The sequence below is a fragment of the Oncorhynchus keta genome, chromosome 23, assembly GCF_023373465.1.
Source record: "Oncorhynchus keta strain PuntledgeMale-10-30-2019 chromosome 23, Oket_V2, whole genome shotgun sequence".
In the NCBI taxonomy this organism is placed as follows: Eukaryota; Metazoa; Chordata; class Actinopteri; order Salmoniformes; family Salmonidae; genus Oncorhynchus; species Oncorhynchus keta.
The window spans coordinates 39,727,800-39,744,396 of record NC_068443.1 but is presented as its reverse complement, the minus strand read 5'-3'; the positions used below and the strand labels follow the sequence as shown (position 1 = coordinate 39,744,396).

Here is a 16,597-nt window from a genome sequence, read left to right as displayed (position 1 = left end):
GCCCCATAAAAATATTTCTTGCTGTAAATTCTGTGTGTGTGTGTGTGTCTGCGTGCGTGTGTGTGTGTGTCTGTGTCCGTTTTCATGTGTGTCTGTGTCCGTTTGTGAGTGTGTGTGTTTGGTCACTAACTGTGTAATATATGTCCTCTTTGTGGGTTCTGTGTCGTTCCCACACTCCCAATGTCACTGAGGTAGCTGTCTAGACTAGAGTGGTACAGCTCCGAGCTGGAATAGTAATGATACCGAGTAGAGGGGATTCAGACCCGCAGAACAACAAATCTCGATTCAGATTAAATTGAAGGGCCTTTATATTCTGATGTTGTTTCAATTGCTGTATGGTTTCAACATGAGAAGGGGAATTCTAAAGCCTGAGGAAAGGTATGGGCTAGGCAGGCAACACAGGATTTTATATTGGTGAGTCAACTGGATTCACTCTCTGTCAGTTTAGACTGAACTGGATTCACTCTCTGTCAGTTTACACTGAACTGGATTCACTCTTAGGCTGGGAATCCATCTATTTGTGCGTTGATTGAGCCGAGATATACAGCGTTTCCTGGGAATGCGATCTCTGTGAACACAGGAACATTGCTGTTAAAAGGCACATTGACAACAACGTACTGTTGGATCGTATCCCGGCCTTAATCTATTTACACTGAACTGCATTCCATTTCAGTCTGTTTAACTGAACTGGATTCACTCTCAGTCTTTCCACAAACGACTTTACATTTACACCCTTACTGTGTGCTTGGTCTACCATGTTTACACCACATGCTGTGCATATATCTACGCATCCGTCTGACTATTGTTGTACATACAGTATACGTTGAAGCTCCGCATGTACAGACCACTCGGTCTTGTTTGTATACTCGTGTCCATTCTGTCCATCTACTCTATTTCTATCTCTCGTCTGTCTGTCCTGTCTATGTGCTCTACACTCTTAGAAGTAAAGGAGCCTGGAAGAACCATTCGGGGTTCTAAACATTGCCACACTGGAGGAACCTTTCCAGTTCAAAAAGGTTCCTCGAGGAGCCCCCATGTAAAGGTTCAAACCGGAACCTTTTTTTATGATGGAAGGGTTGAATTTTGAACCTTTTAAATAATATATTGTAGAGGTGGCAGCCTATCAGAAGATTGGAGTCATGTCTTATTGGAGGCGTGGCTTGTCAGCTAGTTCTTTTTGGCCACCCGTTACAGTAAATGTAATTCCTATTCCTCATGTTAAGTTTGTACACTGCAGCTTTCAATTTCCTTGAATATATACACATATTACATGTTTGAACATAATGTTAAAATTGCTGATTACATATGGTAATAAAGTGGTAACTATTTACATTTTGGGATTTGAAGCTACAAAACTGTCAGTGTTCAACTTTAACATGTGATGACAATACAACAGAACAGGAAGGGCATTTACTCCCACCGGTGGCCTGAAAAGATCTAGCTGAAAGCCACGCACCTACTAAGCCATGCCTTCAGTCCAGGGTTTCTTCTGGAATGGTTCCTTGAATAACTCCAGGGTTCCTTGAGGATCTCTAGGGTTCATCGAATCACAACTATTTCTTAGAGTGTATATCTGCTCCTCCTGCATTTACCAGTTGTTTTCTCTCCACTGTTTCTCCACTGGGCTCCGGGCTAGTTGTTTATCCTGCCCCATGCCCCGTAATGGAGGCACGTGAGAGCCCCCTCATGTGCCCAGTTTCACTGACAAGTTCTTTCCTTCTCCTTCAGAATTGGGGCTGAATATAAACAAGCGTCCTTTTAATCAGTTTAAACTCTCCAAGCACAGCTTGTTACTCAGAAAAATGGTGGGGTGTTTTTTTTTACCCTCCTCGGTGAGCTAGTAACAGCTTCTCTTCATTATGCATTCCTGGCAGAGGAGCCAACTTTTAGCACGGCACAAGACCTGTGTACGTGTGTGTTAATGCAAATGTGGGTTCTTATCTCTTTGTTTATACCTGTTTTTTCCCCACAAACTTGTGCACAATGTACGCTCATGTCCTTACAATCTCACACCTCTATCACCATCCCATTCACTATCCATTCAACAACATACAAGATAACAAATACCATACACACCTCTATCATTCCCCATCGAAGCCTCCTACGCACCGTATAACCTTCCCTGCTATGCTACAGGAATACTAGACAATAATAGAGCGATGTCCTTGTGGCCAAGTTTGGAGGGGATTTTAGAATATGTCCGTGTGTTTGACAAAGGGAGGGGTGGTTCGGGGGTGTGGGAGCAAGGTGTGAGGGGACCTTGGCATAGATGGGGGAAAAAGGGAGATGGAGGTGGAGGAACCCTGGCTGAGTTGCCCACCGTGGGACAGGAAGGATGTGACCCCGCGACCTCCCACATAGAGAGGCGTCTGTTTTCTGACAGAGTGTCATCAGGTCCAGATAAAACCGACCACTCCAACTCCCCACTGCGGCCCGTCCACAGTCACACGCCTGCTGACCGGCTTACACGCCCGACGCGCACCGAGAGTCCTTCAGACTGCCGCCGCGTGTCGAACACCGGCAGGTGTTATAAACGAGCACTCACACAAACAGTCTGCGATAGTGCCATGCAGTCTCATGCACGCACCTATTCACATATTAAGTATTCATATTCAGGCTTGAATGCACAAACATGCATCTCTCTCTGACTCTAACACACACACACACACATACTCTCTCACTCACACACAAGTTTGCCTGTGGAACATCTCCTGCAGTGAGCAGAATTGGGCTGTCAGTCAAAGGGACATCCTTAAAAGGGCACATAACCCTGAAGGAGACAGAGATGAATGAAATATCACCACACACACTGCTGAATCACTTAGCCCAGCAGTTCCAAACAAACTCATTCACCTGGACCATACACAGTCTGATACACCAATCCAAGAGAACCCAACCAAACCTTGTCAACACACACACAGTAGCTAGTTCCATCTCCATTTGGCAATGGAGTTTTGTTGGATTTGAATGACGGCAGTGCCTTCTACCCAATATCATCCTCAAAACAATATAATCCAAAGATGATTTCTCATAGGCTTGTGTATTCCGCCCATCCCTCCCAATCATCTGTTGACCTGTGTCCGTTTGTCTGTAGAATGCCTTGTGGATCACCAACGTCTCGTAACTCAAACCATCTCGTTACCGCAATAACAACCCTCAACTTGCCTCGTCATGTTCAGTGGGGAGAAAACATTTTGAAACGTGGGAGTGAAATCTGACTTTGTCTAATAAGAACACAGATTTCCAATTTCGTTGGCAAAACATTTTGGGTGATGTTCCCTACTGAACATGATCCGACTTCCTGAACTTTGATCCGACTTCATGAACATTACTCTAACAACAAACTCCCTTTGTTGTTTGGCACCAAAACAGGAAATGTTCACGCCGGAGTGCAAGTTTAAGGAGTCGGTGTTTGAGAATTACTACGTGATCTACTCGTCCACTGTGTACCGGCAGCAGGAGTCCGGTCGGGCCTGGTTTCTAGGCCTTACCAAGGAAGGCCAGGTCATGAAGGGGAACAGGGTCAAGAAAACCAAGCCCTCCTCACACTTTGTCCCCAGGCCCATTGAAGGTAAGGCATCTGAATGAATCTGCTGTCTCATCTGTGTATTGTCTTTTGCAGGTTTTGATCGCCTGGAGTAAGTTGGTTGAAGCCCTATATGGTGAAATCAGGGCCCTCTTTAAAAAAGAAAAAAAAACATTTTCACGCACAGATTTGATCGTACATTGTGCGTACGATGAAATCCACAGCAACATTGTGATTTATAAATCTTGAACTTGACGAACGGAAATAAGTGATTTACTTGGATTTGCATGACATTCCTTGATTTATAAACGAAACGCTTTTCTGTGATATACACGACATTATTAGAGTGTATACCGGTACTCATTTTACAAATTGTATTTCTTCACACTGCTGCTACAGTTTTCCTCATTCTAATATTAAGTACAAAAGGTTTTATAAACATGGCCCCTGGGGGATAATGTTTGACCTATGTGGTCAAATACTTTAGCTGTATTTATTTACTTTGCACAATGGAACCAATTAAATACTCACACAAGTGGGTAACACTTTATAATTATGTCCAGTGATAAATAATGTATATGTTTTTTAGAAATAGTCTGCCCACCATTTTAGTATTCATTATTCCTACACTTTTTTTTATGTCAGTAAGCTAGTTATTCATGCATTTTTAAACAATGTATTGCTGTTTTATAAGGCCATGTAAAAGGTGTTTAATATAAATACTTATTTATATTAGACGTTTGCAGTAGGCTACCAGACCTAAAGAAAGCACTATCTATACTTTATAAACAACCTGTTTATAAAGGACCTGAGTTATTACTCCCAAAAACCTGGACATGCCATTAGTAGACATTCCAGCAGTATCTGAGGTCTCAAAATTACCTACAACATATCCATGGTGAAAGAGTAACCACCCAACACAGGAAGTTACATTTTTAAGGACAGATATTTAATATTTTATTCCAAAACAGGTCCCAAGAGTAACTTCCTACACTCTGTGGGAGTCCCTGAGCTCGATCTGACTTTGTCTCTCTGTTTGCCCATCCATCTCCTCATTATTTGTCCTCCATGTTCTCCTCTATCCCCCACTGCTTCCTGCTTCGTACTCTACTACATACACTCTGTGCAGTGTGTATGTACAGGGAGCCGTCGCTGCATGAGATCGAGGAGAAACAGCGCTCCAGGAAGAGCTCAGGGACTCCCACCATGAACGGAGGGAAAGCTGTCAACCAGAACTCCTAGCAGCAGGGCCCCAAGGGTGGGGGGCCCGGGTCCCCCCTCTCTTAAATAGAGGGGAGAGAGGCTACAGACCCCCTCACCAACATGCCCTCTGAAGGGATGGGCCGCCACGAGGGGGAGGAGCTACACCCAAGATGACAAAAAACTGAACTCTCGCCTGTGAAAATCTTTTAGACGAATATCAAGATAAACCCAGAGGAAAACAAAAAAAAACAACGACAAACATTTTCAATCAGGAGTTGACCTACGTTTTATGCAAAAAAAAAAGAAAAAAAAAGCTGTGACAAAGGAATGGTGGTCTCTTCACAATACAAATATCTATCGTTTCCAATTTAAGCTGTGAAAAATTAGCTTTAAAGACATGTTTCATTTCCCATGCATTGATTTTATGAATGCTATGGCACCCTCACATGCTTAATTGTGTTACTGTTGTCCAATAATAACAATATTACTTATGTGTTGATAACTCTTCATCCCAATTTAGTATCATGGGTGTTCTGTTTTTCGTTTGAGACTGTAGACATGAAAAATTGTTGGTATTTTTTTATTGCTTGACATTGATTGCACTTTCACACTGCATACACTGGTGTGAGGGTAAAGAACAAATATATATGAGAAGTCGCTGGTGGGCTCGGTAGGAACAGGAATGGTTGAGTGGGATGGCTTTTGCTCAGGTGATGTACTGTCGGTGTGGAATATCTCCTATGTCCACATACTCTTTGATATGACAGGACAAGACAACTGAAATCAATATGGCGGCTACTCCACCAAGCCTCATAGTAGTCCTCTAGCATATTATGGTGCGTTCGAGTGCGGATGGAAATGTGGAAATACAAGTTCCCGACCCAGAAATAATGATTGAACGACCCTCAAAGTTCCAAGTGGGAAACGCGGTCCAGAATGAAGATACTGAAGTTTACGAGGTGTGACCTTTCACCTTTTCGACCACTAGACGATAAAAGAAAGCCATTTACAACCGTAACCATCTGATTCATGTAGCTCGGTGGATCCATACAGTATATAGTTTTACATATTGTCAACATAAGCAATGTTAGCTAGATTAGCCATCTAGCAAGAATGTCATTGGTTGAAGAGTTATTCTGACTTCAAAAGCACTTGAAAGCACTCATGTTGTATATACAACTTCACCAACTGGGAAATATTCGATTCCGAGGACCGTTTGAATGCACCATTACTCTCAATGATCCAGTCCTGTGAACTTAATGGTCAAGAGGGAAAGGATAGCCTTGTAATATTATTAATACTCTGGCAAAGTGGGTATAGCCAGGAGGAAAAAAAGATTGATAGAGCTTCTGGTTGTTTTTGTTTGGTGTGCCAGTACTAATAAGGGCATTTCTTTCTAATAAGGTCTGGGTTTGCCAATCCTGGGGGGAAATGCAATATTCTCTCCAGTAAAGGAAACTTGGCTAGCATCCACCAATCAAGGATTCTTTCATGAACAGGTCTACTTCACCTCTTTATGAGCTTTGACAAGACTTTCTTCGAAGTGCGTCAGAGAATGCTTTTAGTCGGTACAAATAAATCATGAAAATGTCCTTGGGAAGGCATGTTGTTGTGGCTTGTGTAAGGGCTCAGCGGACTCAGGCTGCTTGGGGCTAAGGTGATTGTGAAAGCTATCCAAGTCCCAATACTCTTAAGAAGCTTCCTCTCCTTGTGTCTTTATCTTTGTTATCAGTACACTGAGCAGACTAGAAATGTCACAATAATCGGTTGATGGGGTGTAGCGCATTCATTTTATGTAATTAGTCTCTTTATATCTGTGGCCAATGAGGGAAAAGAAACAAAGGAATTGTTTTAAGATACTTTTCGACAAAGCCCCTGTGAGCTCCTCCTCTTCCATCAATACCCTTTCTCCTACGACACTGTAATCAATAATAACCTAGCACAATGCAATGGGAAGGAGCCCAGTCATCCAAAACCAACAAAAACAAAATGTGGATGCCGGAAGGTTCTTTTGCCCTGAGAGTCTGTAAATATTTCACTTTTTTGTACTTACAGGCCGGCATCCCAATGGCTTCCATCTCAGTAGGTTTTGTGAGCCATGAAATGAGCCGATTGCTGCATTGTGGAAATGAGCCCCCGCCATTTCATAAATCAAATGTAGGAGAGTGGCTGTATATATGAAGAGTAAAAAGGCTGGTTAAACCAGCAGGGAAGGCTGGGAGGAATCACCCCCATCACCAAGATGGAGAAGTCACCATGTCCACTGATCCTATTGTTCGCCTAACTCAGGAAGTCCCACTCCAGTCTAATGAACGGAGTCTGACAACAAGGCGGGCCACCCTTGCCCAGCACCTAATGCACAAAGCCTGGCCAAAGGTGTGGTCTTGGGGGGGTTGGGTCAGGGGTGTTGGTGGCAGAGTGGGGGGTCTGGAAGTCTTGGGATCTGGCCAGGGCATGAGATAGGGGATGTCAGGGTGTCATGTCAGACACTTCCTCATTTAACTGCGGCAGGTCATGGCAGAAGACCAGCACAAGTCTTCCACTGGGATCAGGAGAGAGCTGGGCTCAGTTCTGCAGTAGTTGCTCCAGTTTAAATTGCCCAAAGGCACAGATCTAGTAATCGGCTTACTCTTCCTCAGTTCTAACCTTAAACATTAGGGGATAGGGACGCAAAACTGACCTTGGATCAGCATCAACTTCATTCTACTCGGAAGGATGTACTTTACATAACCTGCTGGCAGAGAAAAGAAGGGAAGATAGAAATGAGAGGTTAAGAATAGGGAGTGAGAGTAAAATAGGGGATATGCGAGTGAACTAAGAGAGCACTTTTGGGGGACAAAATGAAAATGCCAGAGTGACAGCGCAGGGGCTCAATACTATGTGAAGAGATATTATATTCATGTTTAAGTTTGCAAATGATTTCACCATAAATGGAACACAGGCATATATGCATTATGAATTGTGAGATGAAAAAAAAAAATGCATTGATATTTAAAAATCAGAATGAAGTTAGTGATTGTTTAAGAATAAAAAATACATTATCAAAAGCTTTCACTAATTTATTGTACCACTGTGTTCTTGTTGATAGCCTTGTGCACTGTATTCTTCCCTCTGGTGACAATATCCCCAAAAATACTTTCATGTAGAGTATAACTTCTTCTACCCTCTCTCCCAGATTTCGTGTAGTATCCTTTATGTACGAGAGAGCGCCCAGTATCAAATCAGTGAAGGTGATTTATCATATCATTTAGGCTCGAGTCCAATGTGTCATTTTGGGATTGCGCTCCTGCGCCCCTGAATTCCACTGTTGTCATGGAAACAGACTTTCCCTACCGTCTGCAAGGAGAATGAGGAGGATGAAGGCCCCATATGACTTTCAGGGCTGTCTTCTCAGCCTGATGACTGCTGCACAGAGAACGGTTTCTTTTTTGGGGGGGGGGGTTTGAGTTTTCTCTTTTTATATTTGGATTTTCTCCCTTGTTTTAGGTTAGCACCTGAAAGAAATGTGGCACTTCAACAATGGATGAGTGTACACCCACACACTCTCAGAGAGAGAGGGGAAGATAGACTCAATTATCGCTCTAATCTCTCTTGCTCCCATGTACACAGGCACACAATTCACTCACACACATGGACACCTCTCACAAAAGGCCTGCACCCTTCTCTCTCTCTCAATTCAATTCAAGGGGCTTTATTGGCATGAGAAACATGTTTATATTGCCAAAGCAAGTGAAATGGATCAACAAAAGTGAAATAAACAATAAAGTGAACAGTAAATATTACACTTACACAAGTTCCAAAAGAATAAAGACATTTCAAATGGCATATGTATATATACAGTCTCTCTCTCTCTCTCTCTCTCTCTCTCTCTCTCTCTCTCTCTCTCTCTCTCTCTCTCTCACACACACTGTCTAACTCATTCATTAGATTTGAAAAAGAAAAATGAAAAAAACAATCTTTTGACTTCAAAGAAAGCTCTTTTATCCCTGGCTCTCCCTGATGAAATCATTTTCAAGCTGTGCTAATTTCTATGCTAGACTGGAGTAGTATTGCGCCACAATGTTTTAGTCTATAGATCTGGATAGATTTGTACTTTTGATTGAATGAATGTCCAACTCTGACATGGGTACTGGAACAAATTAATCAGTTATTACTATGTTTAAGTGATAGTTTGTTTAAAACAAAATGTATGAACCTTTATAAGTCCAGTATGTAGCTCTGTGTTCGACCCATCCAAATACACATAGAAATGGGAGTTATACTGTAGATCTGTCATTCTTATTGAAAGCAAGTCTGATAAGCGGTGGATCCTTTCAACGGGTGCTATTTCTATGCTTTTCTTCCTAAGTTTTGTTTTTGTGTCTTTTTACTTTTGGTTTTGTACACCAGTTTCCAACAGCTAAAAATACAATATTTGAGGTTATTGAAAAGATATTTCACAGCAATTTCTGTCTACATTATATAATGCATGTTTTGTCACATAAAGGGAAAGTAGTTGAACATGCCATTTGTTCCATGCTATCTGTTGTTTAGATCCAGCTTTTGTTATTACTGTGTAATATGTGTCAATCACAAATTAATGGGAAATATATATCTAAAGCAGGGTGTTCAACGAGCCCATTTTGATATCGAAACATACTCGCCACCTCAACCATGTGAAAAACATTATGTAATTAACAGACCATTTTTACTTTATTTGGGGCTATGGCAGTCAATTGAAAAACAGTATTTCTGATTGTCTTCTCAACTCAGACATCTACACACTTTTAATGTGGGGCTATGACAGTCAATTGCAAATTAATCTGACATAATGTCTCTTTATCTCACCACCACTAATGAGATGGGTGTGCTTGATGCATGTCGCGTCTGAGTTTCTCAAAGTCAGGGGGCGTGTTCGACAGTGCACACCTCATCTTTGCTGTCTCATCCAACCTGGATCGATATTTAGGTTTTAATGCAGACGAGAGTACTGAATCCAGCTCCACACATGAGCTGGCGAAGGGTAGACTACCATGAGTTTTGTGGTACTTTTAAGGGAACTGGGAACTCGGAACTCTAGAAAGAGGCCTGAGTTCCCAAGTTGGAATTCCGAGTTGGATGACCGTTCAAAACTATTTTTCCCAGTCTGAGCTTTTTTCTTTCCGAGTTCCCAGTTGTCTTGAACGCACTTAAGTCGGAAGTCTGAGATTTCTGAGTTCCCAGTTCCGTGTTCCCAGTTGTTTTGAACGTGGTCTTAATGCTCAGAGGGAGACGGCAGGATACTATTCCCTGGATATTATAGTCGGGAACCAAAACTCCTCCGTAGTAACCTGTGGATGCGTTGTTTGCAGCAGACAGGTCGATCAGCTGTTGGATTTGACCTCCCGGCATGTCAACTGAGCCAGGATCACAGTCAAACGGATTGGAAAGTAGGTCCCAAAGTGCTCTTCCAAGCGTTGGAGGTGAGCATTTTATTTTTAGGGATAGATCAGCTTTAGTATTGCAGATAGATTGTAGCTTCCATCAATGTATTTTTCTGCACCATTTCCAATCCCCCATATATTTTTTTAAAAATATATTTTCCTTTATTATTTCCCCCTAACCCTCCACCCCTCACCAAATTGGAGTAAACTAATGGACAACATTTAGGCTTCTACTTCCAGCTTATACACACAATATACTGTACATTGGACACACACCGATTATTTTACAATAATTATATTTTGCTTGTTTCTAGTCTCGTCCTTTAGCTACCCTCAACCCCTCCCATCTATCGCTGAACACCATCCAGTTTTGATTTCTATTTGCATTCTATTATTCAACTGGGCTGTGATGTTTCACAAAAGTTCTGAACCTTTCTATTCTCATAGTTTCTACAGATTGTAAATTAAAGAGAGAACATTTATTATATAATTTATTGATTGACTATGACTTTGTAAGTGCTATTTGCAGAGTTAGCTCCAGGTAAATGTTGTAATTCTTCAGCCATTCCTGAATCTGAGACCAAAAACAAGCTATATATGAAACTATAACAAAACAAATGATCTGATGATTTTGTCTCTTCGTAGCAAAATCTGCAGAGCTGGGATGGTTGTATCCCCCATATATATAATGTTGCAAGAATTTTGTATAATAATGTAAATGGGAAAACTCTTGAATCCAGCATCGGTTTGTGTATCAGTTCATAAACCATGTGCCATGGAATCGGTACATCAACAGTCTTCTCAACTATTTTGCCATTTTTATGGCACAGCTGTCAATTTTTTAGTCCTCAAATGAAACTGGTATACTACACTCGTGGCAGTTTAGTTTCTCCTCTCTTCAAAATGGAAACATGCACGCGCCTGGAGATTACACAATAGTTTCGACGGAGGACACCGAGCGGACACCTGGTAAATGTAGTCTCTTTATGGTCAATCTTCCAATGATATGCCTACAAATACGTCACAATGCTGCAGACACCTTGGGGAAACGACAGAAAGTGTAGGCCCATTCCTTGCGCATTCACAGCCATATAAGGAGACATTGGAACAAAGCGCCTCCAAAATCTGGGGCATTTCCTGTTTGAAATTTAATCTTGGTTTCACCTGTAGCATCAGTTATGTGGCACTCACAGATAATATCTTTGTAGATTTGGAAACGTCAGAGTGTTTTCTTTCCAAAGCTGTCAATTATATGCATAGTCAAGCATCTTTTCGTGACAAAATATCTTGTTTAAAACGGGAACGTTTTTCATCCAAACATTTTAATATAGCGCCCCCTAATGCATAACTGGTTAATACTTTCTGAGAAGTAGCCATTATTTACTATTTTACACCTAGGGTTAACAATACATAACTTTAACCCATCGTATAAGAGATTCTCCAAAATTGAAATATTCCAGGCATTTATAAATAAATTCCAGTCATACTTTATCAAAAGCCTTTTCAAAGTCAGCTATGAATACCAGGCCTGGTTTCCCCATATTGGATGGCGACGCCTAGTTTGGGGACAGTTGATATTAGAGGTCGACCGATTAATCGGAATGGCCAATAAATTAGTGCCGATTTCAAGTTTTCATAACAATCGGCATTTTTGGACACCGATTGTGGACATTGCACTCCACGAGGAGACTGCGTTTCAATCGGTGACGTCACTTGCTCTGAGACCTTGAAATAGTTGTTCCTCTTGCTCTACAAGGGCCGCAGCTTTTGTGGAGCGATGGGTAACGATGCTTCGAGGGTGGCTGTTGTCGATTTGTCCCTGGCTCGAGCCCGGGTAGGGGCGAGGAGAGGGACGGAAGCTTTACTGTTACACTGTCAATGTAACGTGTTAAAGTGTTCTTTGTTTCTATAAGAACATCCAATAGTCAAAGGTATATGAAATACAAATGGTATAGAGAGAAATATTCCTATAATAACTACAACCTAAAACATCTTACCTGGGAACATATTGCACTTATTGCACTTTTACTTTCTTCTCCAACACTTTATTTTTGCCTTATTTAAACCAAATTTAACAGGTTTCATTATTTATTCGAGCTAAATTGATTTTATTGATGTATTATATTAAGTTAAAATTAAAGTGTTCATTCAGTATTGTTGAAATTGTCATTATTACAAATAAATAAATACAAATATTAATCGGCTTTTTTGGTCCTCCAATAATCGGTATCGGCGTTGAAAAATCATAATCGGTCGACCTCTAGTTGATATAAAGACTCAAGTTTATTTGGGATTGAGGCATATAGCTTTTTTTTCACCTTTATTTAACCAGATAGGCCAGTTGAGAACAAATTCTCATTTACAATTGCGACCTGGCTAAGATAAAGCAAAGCAGTTCGACACATACAACAACACATGGAGTAAAACAAACATACAGTCAATAATACAGTAGAAAAATAAGTCTATATACAATGTGAGAAACTGAGGTGAGATAAGGGAAGTAAAGGCAAAAAAAGGCCATGGTGGCGAAGTAAATACAATATAGCAAGTAAAACACTGGAATGATTGATTGGCAGTGGAAGAATGTGTAAAGTAGAGATAGAAATAATGGGGTGCAAAATAATATCGTTGTCACGCCCTGACCTTAGTTATCTTTGTTTTCTTTATTATTTTGGTTAGGTCAGGGTGTGACGAGGGTGGTATGTGTGTTTTTTGACTTGTCTAGGGTTTTTTGTATATCTATGGGGTTCTGGTATGTCTAGGTATATGTTGGTCTGTGCTGGCCTGAATTGGTTCCCAATCAGAGACAGCTGTTTATCGTTGTCTCTGATTGGGGATCCTATTTAGGTTGCCATTTTCCATTTTGGTTTTGTGGGTTACTGTCTGTGTAGTTGCATGTCAGCACTAGTTGTTTATAGCGTCACAGTCGTTTTGTTTGTTAAAGTGTTCTTTGTTTTAATAAAAGGAGAATGTATTCCAATCACGCTGCGCCTTGGTCTCCTCGTTACGACGAACGTGACAATCGTGGGACCCATCTCGACATTTGACCCCTCTTGAGAAAGCTGTCTGAAAGTAACTGACAAACATTGTTAAGTGAATTGTGCCTTAAATATTATGATTCACAGAAATACAAGATCTCTATGGCCTTATAGGAATCTATGTTGTCCTTTCCAGCTTGCCTACTGATCAACTTTTTTAATAGGAAGAAAACTGCTCACAGAAAACCTTTCCTCTGAAAGTGGAAAACAGGGTCAGCTGTTTAGACTCCCTTGGCACCCGAGGTGAGTGAGGTCAAGGGCTGCACTCTGCCCAACTCTGCACCCTCCGACATGTAAACATGGAACAATGCAAGTTATCAGACTGCAGCCCTGCCTCGCATCTCGTCTCTACTGTGTGAGCATGAGGAAACACTGGATCGACAGGAAGTTTCTGTCGTCCGTTGATTTTCTGAATACATTTAATGAATTACACCCAATTTGAGTTGATACCAGTGAGTCATTTTCAGAAAATCATCAAAGCCTTATAAATATCAAATTTCTACATGTCTCTCTTTGTTTGCCTCATCTTTCTTTTCTTTTTTTCTCTCTATTCCCTATATAGGGCACCCTATTCTCTATATAGGGCACTACTTTTGACCAGAGCCCTATGGGCACTATAAAGGAAATAAGGTGCAATTTGAGACATATCCTCCTTGTTGTTAGATATGAGTTGGAGCCTTGGGAACCATCCTTGTTTTCTTCTCCTCCCCTCTCCAGACAGAAAGGGGAATTCCTAGCTCTGAAGTAGAACAAACATCTTCATTAAAAATAATTGGTCTCCATTCAATTAAGACTTCAGCGGTCTGCCTTTGATCTAAATGAGCTAGCAGGTGTTTCTCATGTCTTTTCATCCAAATCTACTGTTCAGAAGTTAAGAAAGTATTGGATAATAGGCTTTAATTCTTCTATTTCCTGGAGCAAGGGAGAAAAGCAAGTTGGCTGTAAATGAAAGGAGTTATACAAGTGGAAGAGACTGTACACAAGTCTTGGACGTTTTGTGTAAGTCAGAAAAGACAGATGTTACCACAGAGAAAACAGAGAATTCCGTCCTTTATATGCTATGAAGCATTTTCTCCTTCGTGTGTTGTAGTATTCACCCAAAGACACACACACAGACTCATGAAGCACCCGCACAAATACTGATATATTTCATCCAAAACACACACCTAAAAAAACACACTTTTATTTTATTTACCGTCATTTAACTAGGCAAGTCTGAACAAATTCTTATTTACAATGATGGCCTACCCCGGCCAAACCCGGATGACACTGGGCCAACTGTGCGTCGCCCTATGGGACTCCCATTCGCGGCCGGATGTGATACAGGCACAAACACATGCCGCATAGACAAAAATATATTCTAATATACGTACACTTCAACAGAGACACGCATGTTCACACACGGCGGTCCCACATAGTTGAGGATTACATCAGTCAGGCTTATGTTATCGAAGGTGTGTGTACATTCCAACACACATATGCATGTACACACATACACACACAACAAGCTCTGCAGTATGATCATGTAATTCTGCTGTTTCCTGTTACATTGCGACGCTGTTCTGCTCAATTCCAGTAGCCCAGGGACAGAACAGACACTAAACCAAGCTCTGGCATAAACTCTGCTACACTGCTGCTTTAATGATTCACACACTCTCCCATCTTACTCCTCTCTCTCGCTCTTTCGATCCTCTATACACAAAAATGGTTCTTTCTACATTTCTTGCCTCTCTCCCCTTCTCCTCTTTTCTCTCTCCATCTCTCTCGCTCTCTTTCTCTTGCTGTGTCTCTTATCTCTCTAGTCTCACACTCTCTTGCGACTTTCTGGCTACTTTCTCTTTCAGCCCAATTTGATATTAATTAATGCATATTTATTTCTCTGGGGCTTAATTTTAAGCCTGTGCAGTATTAAATACATAATATACAGTGCATTCGGAAAGTATTCAGACCCTTTGACTTTTTCCACATTTTCTTACGTGACAGCCTTTTTCTAAAATTGATTAAAAAAATGGTTTCCCTTCATCAATCTACACACAATACCACATAATGACAAAGCAAAAACAGTTTATTTTTTTATTTTTTTAATGCAAATGTATTAAAAAAAAACAACAGAAATATAACATTTACATAAGTATTCAGACGCTTTACTGTTGAAGCACCTTTGCCAGCGATTACATCCTTCAGTCTTCTTGGGTATGACACACCTGTATTTGGGGAGTTTCTTTCATTCTTCTCTGCAGATCCTCTCAATCTCTGTCAGGTTGGATGGGGAACGTTGCTGCACAAGTATTTGCAGGTCTCTACAGAGATCAAGTTCAAGTACGGGCTCTGGCTTGGCCACTCATGGACATTCAGAGACGTGTCCCGAAGCCACTCCTGCATTGTCTTGGCTGTGTGCTTAGGGTTGTGGTCCTTTTGGAAATTGAACCTTCACCCCAGTCTGAGGTCCTGGGTGTTCTGGAGCAGGTTTTCATCAAGGATCTCTCTGTACTTTTTTCCCTCAATCCTGACCAATCTCCCAGTCTCTGCCACTGAAAATCATCCCCACAGCATGATGCCGCCCCCATGCTTCACCGTAGGGATGGTGCCAGGTTTCCTCCAGAAGTGACGCTTGGCATTTAGGCCAAAGAGTTAAATCTTGGTTTCATCAGACTAGAGAATATTGTTTCTCATGAGTCTGAGAGTCTTTAGGTGCCTTTTAGCAAACTAATGAGGAGTGTCTTCCTTCCGTCTGGTCACTCTACCATAACGGCCTGTGCTGCAGAGATGGTTGTCCTTCTGGATGATTCTCCCATCTCCACAGAGGAACTCTAGAGCTCTGTCAGAATGACCATCAGGTTCTTGGTAACCACCCTGACCAAGGCCCTTCTCCCCTGTTTTCTCAGTATGGCTGGGTGGCTAGCTCTAGGAAGAGTTGGTGGTTCCAAACTTCTTCCACTGAATGATGGAGTCAATGCTGCAGATTTGTTTGGTACACTTCCCCAGATCTGTGCCTCGACACAATCCTGTCTCAGAGCTCTACGGACAATTCCTTTGACCTCATGGCTTGGTTGTTGCTCTGACATGTTGCTCTGACATGCACTGTCAACTGTGAGACCTTACATAGACAGGTGTGTGCATTTCAAAATCATGTCCATTCAATTGAATTTACCACAGGTGGACTCTTGTCAAGTTGTAGAAACATCTCAAGCATGATCAATGGACACAGGATGGACCTGAGCTCAATTTCGAATCTCATAGCAAAGGGTCTGAATGCTTATGTAAACAAGGTATTTCTGCATTTATTTGTAATACATTTGCAGACATTTCTAAAACCCTGTTTTTCATTATGGGGTATTGTGTTTAGACTGATTAGGATTTGTTTTATTTAATACATTTTAGAATAAGGCTGTAACTAAACAAAATGTGGGGAAAAATCAAGGGGTGTG

General features: G+C 41.4%; 1 protein-coding gene across 6 annotated transcripts in view; it reads left to right on the top strand.

Annotated features, from left to right (window-relative positions):
- Window positions 1–8,506, top strand: part of LOC118402309 (fibroblast growth factor 12) — a 72,449-nt gene extending 63,943 nt beyond the window's left edge. For 3 of the 6 annotated variants that reach the window (XM_035800414.2, XM_035800408.2, XM_035800409.2), the window contains 2 exons: window positions 3,373–3,571; window positions 4,656–8,506. In XM_035800414.2, coding sequence (XP_035656307.1) covers window positions 3,373–3,571; window positions 4,656–4,768 — 312 coding nt within the window. In that variant the 3' untranslated portion in view covers window positions 4,769–8,506. The remainder of the gene's footprint in view (window positions 1–3,372; window positions 3,572–4,655) is intronic. The other 3 variants (XM_035800412.2, XM_035800411.2, XM_035800413.2) reach the window with 1 other exon arrangement.
- The last annotated feature ends 8,091 nt before the right edge of the window (window positions 8,507–16,597 follow it).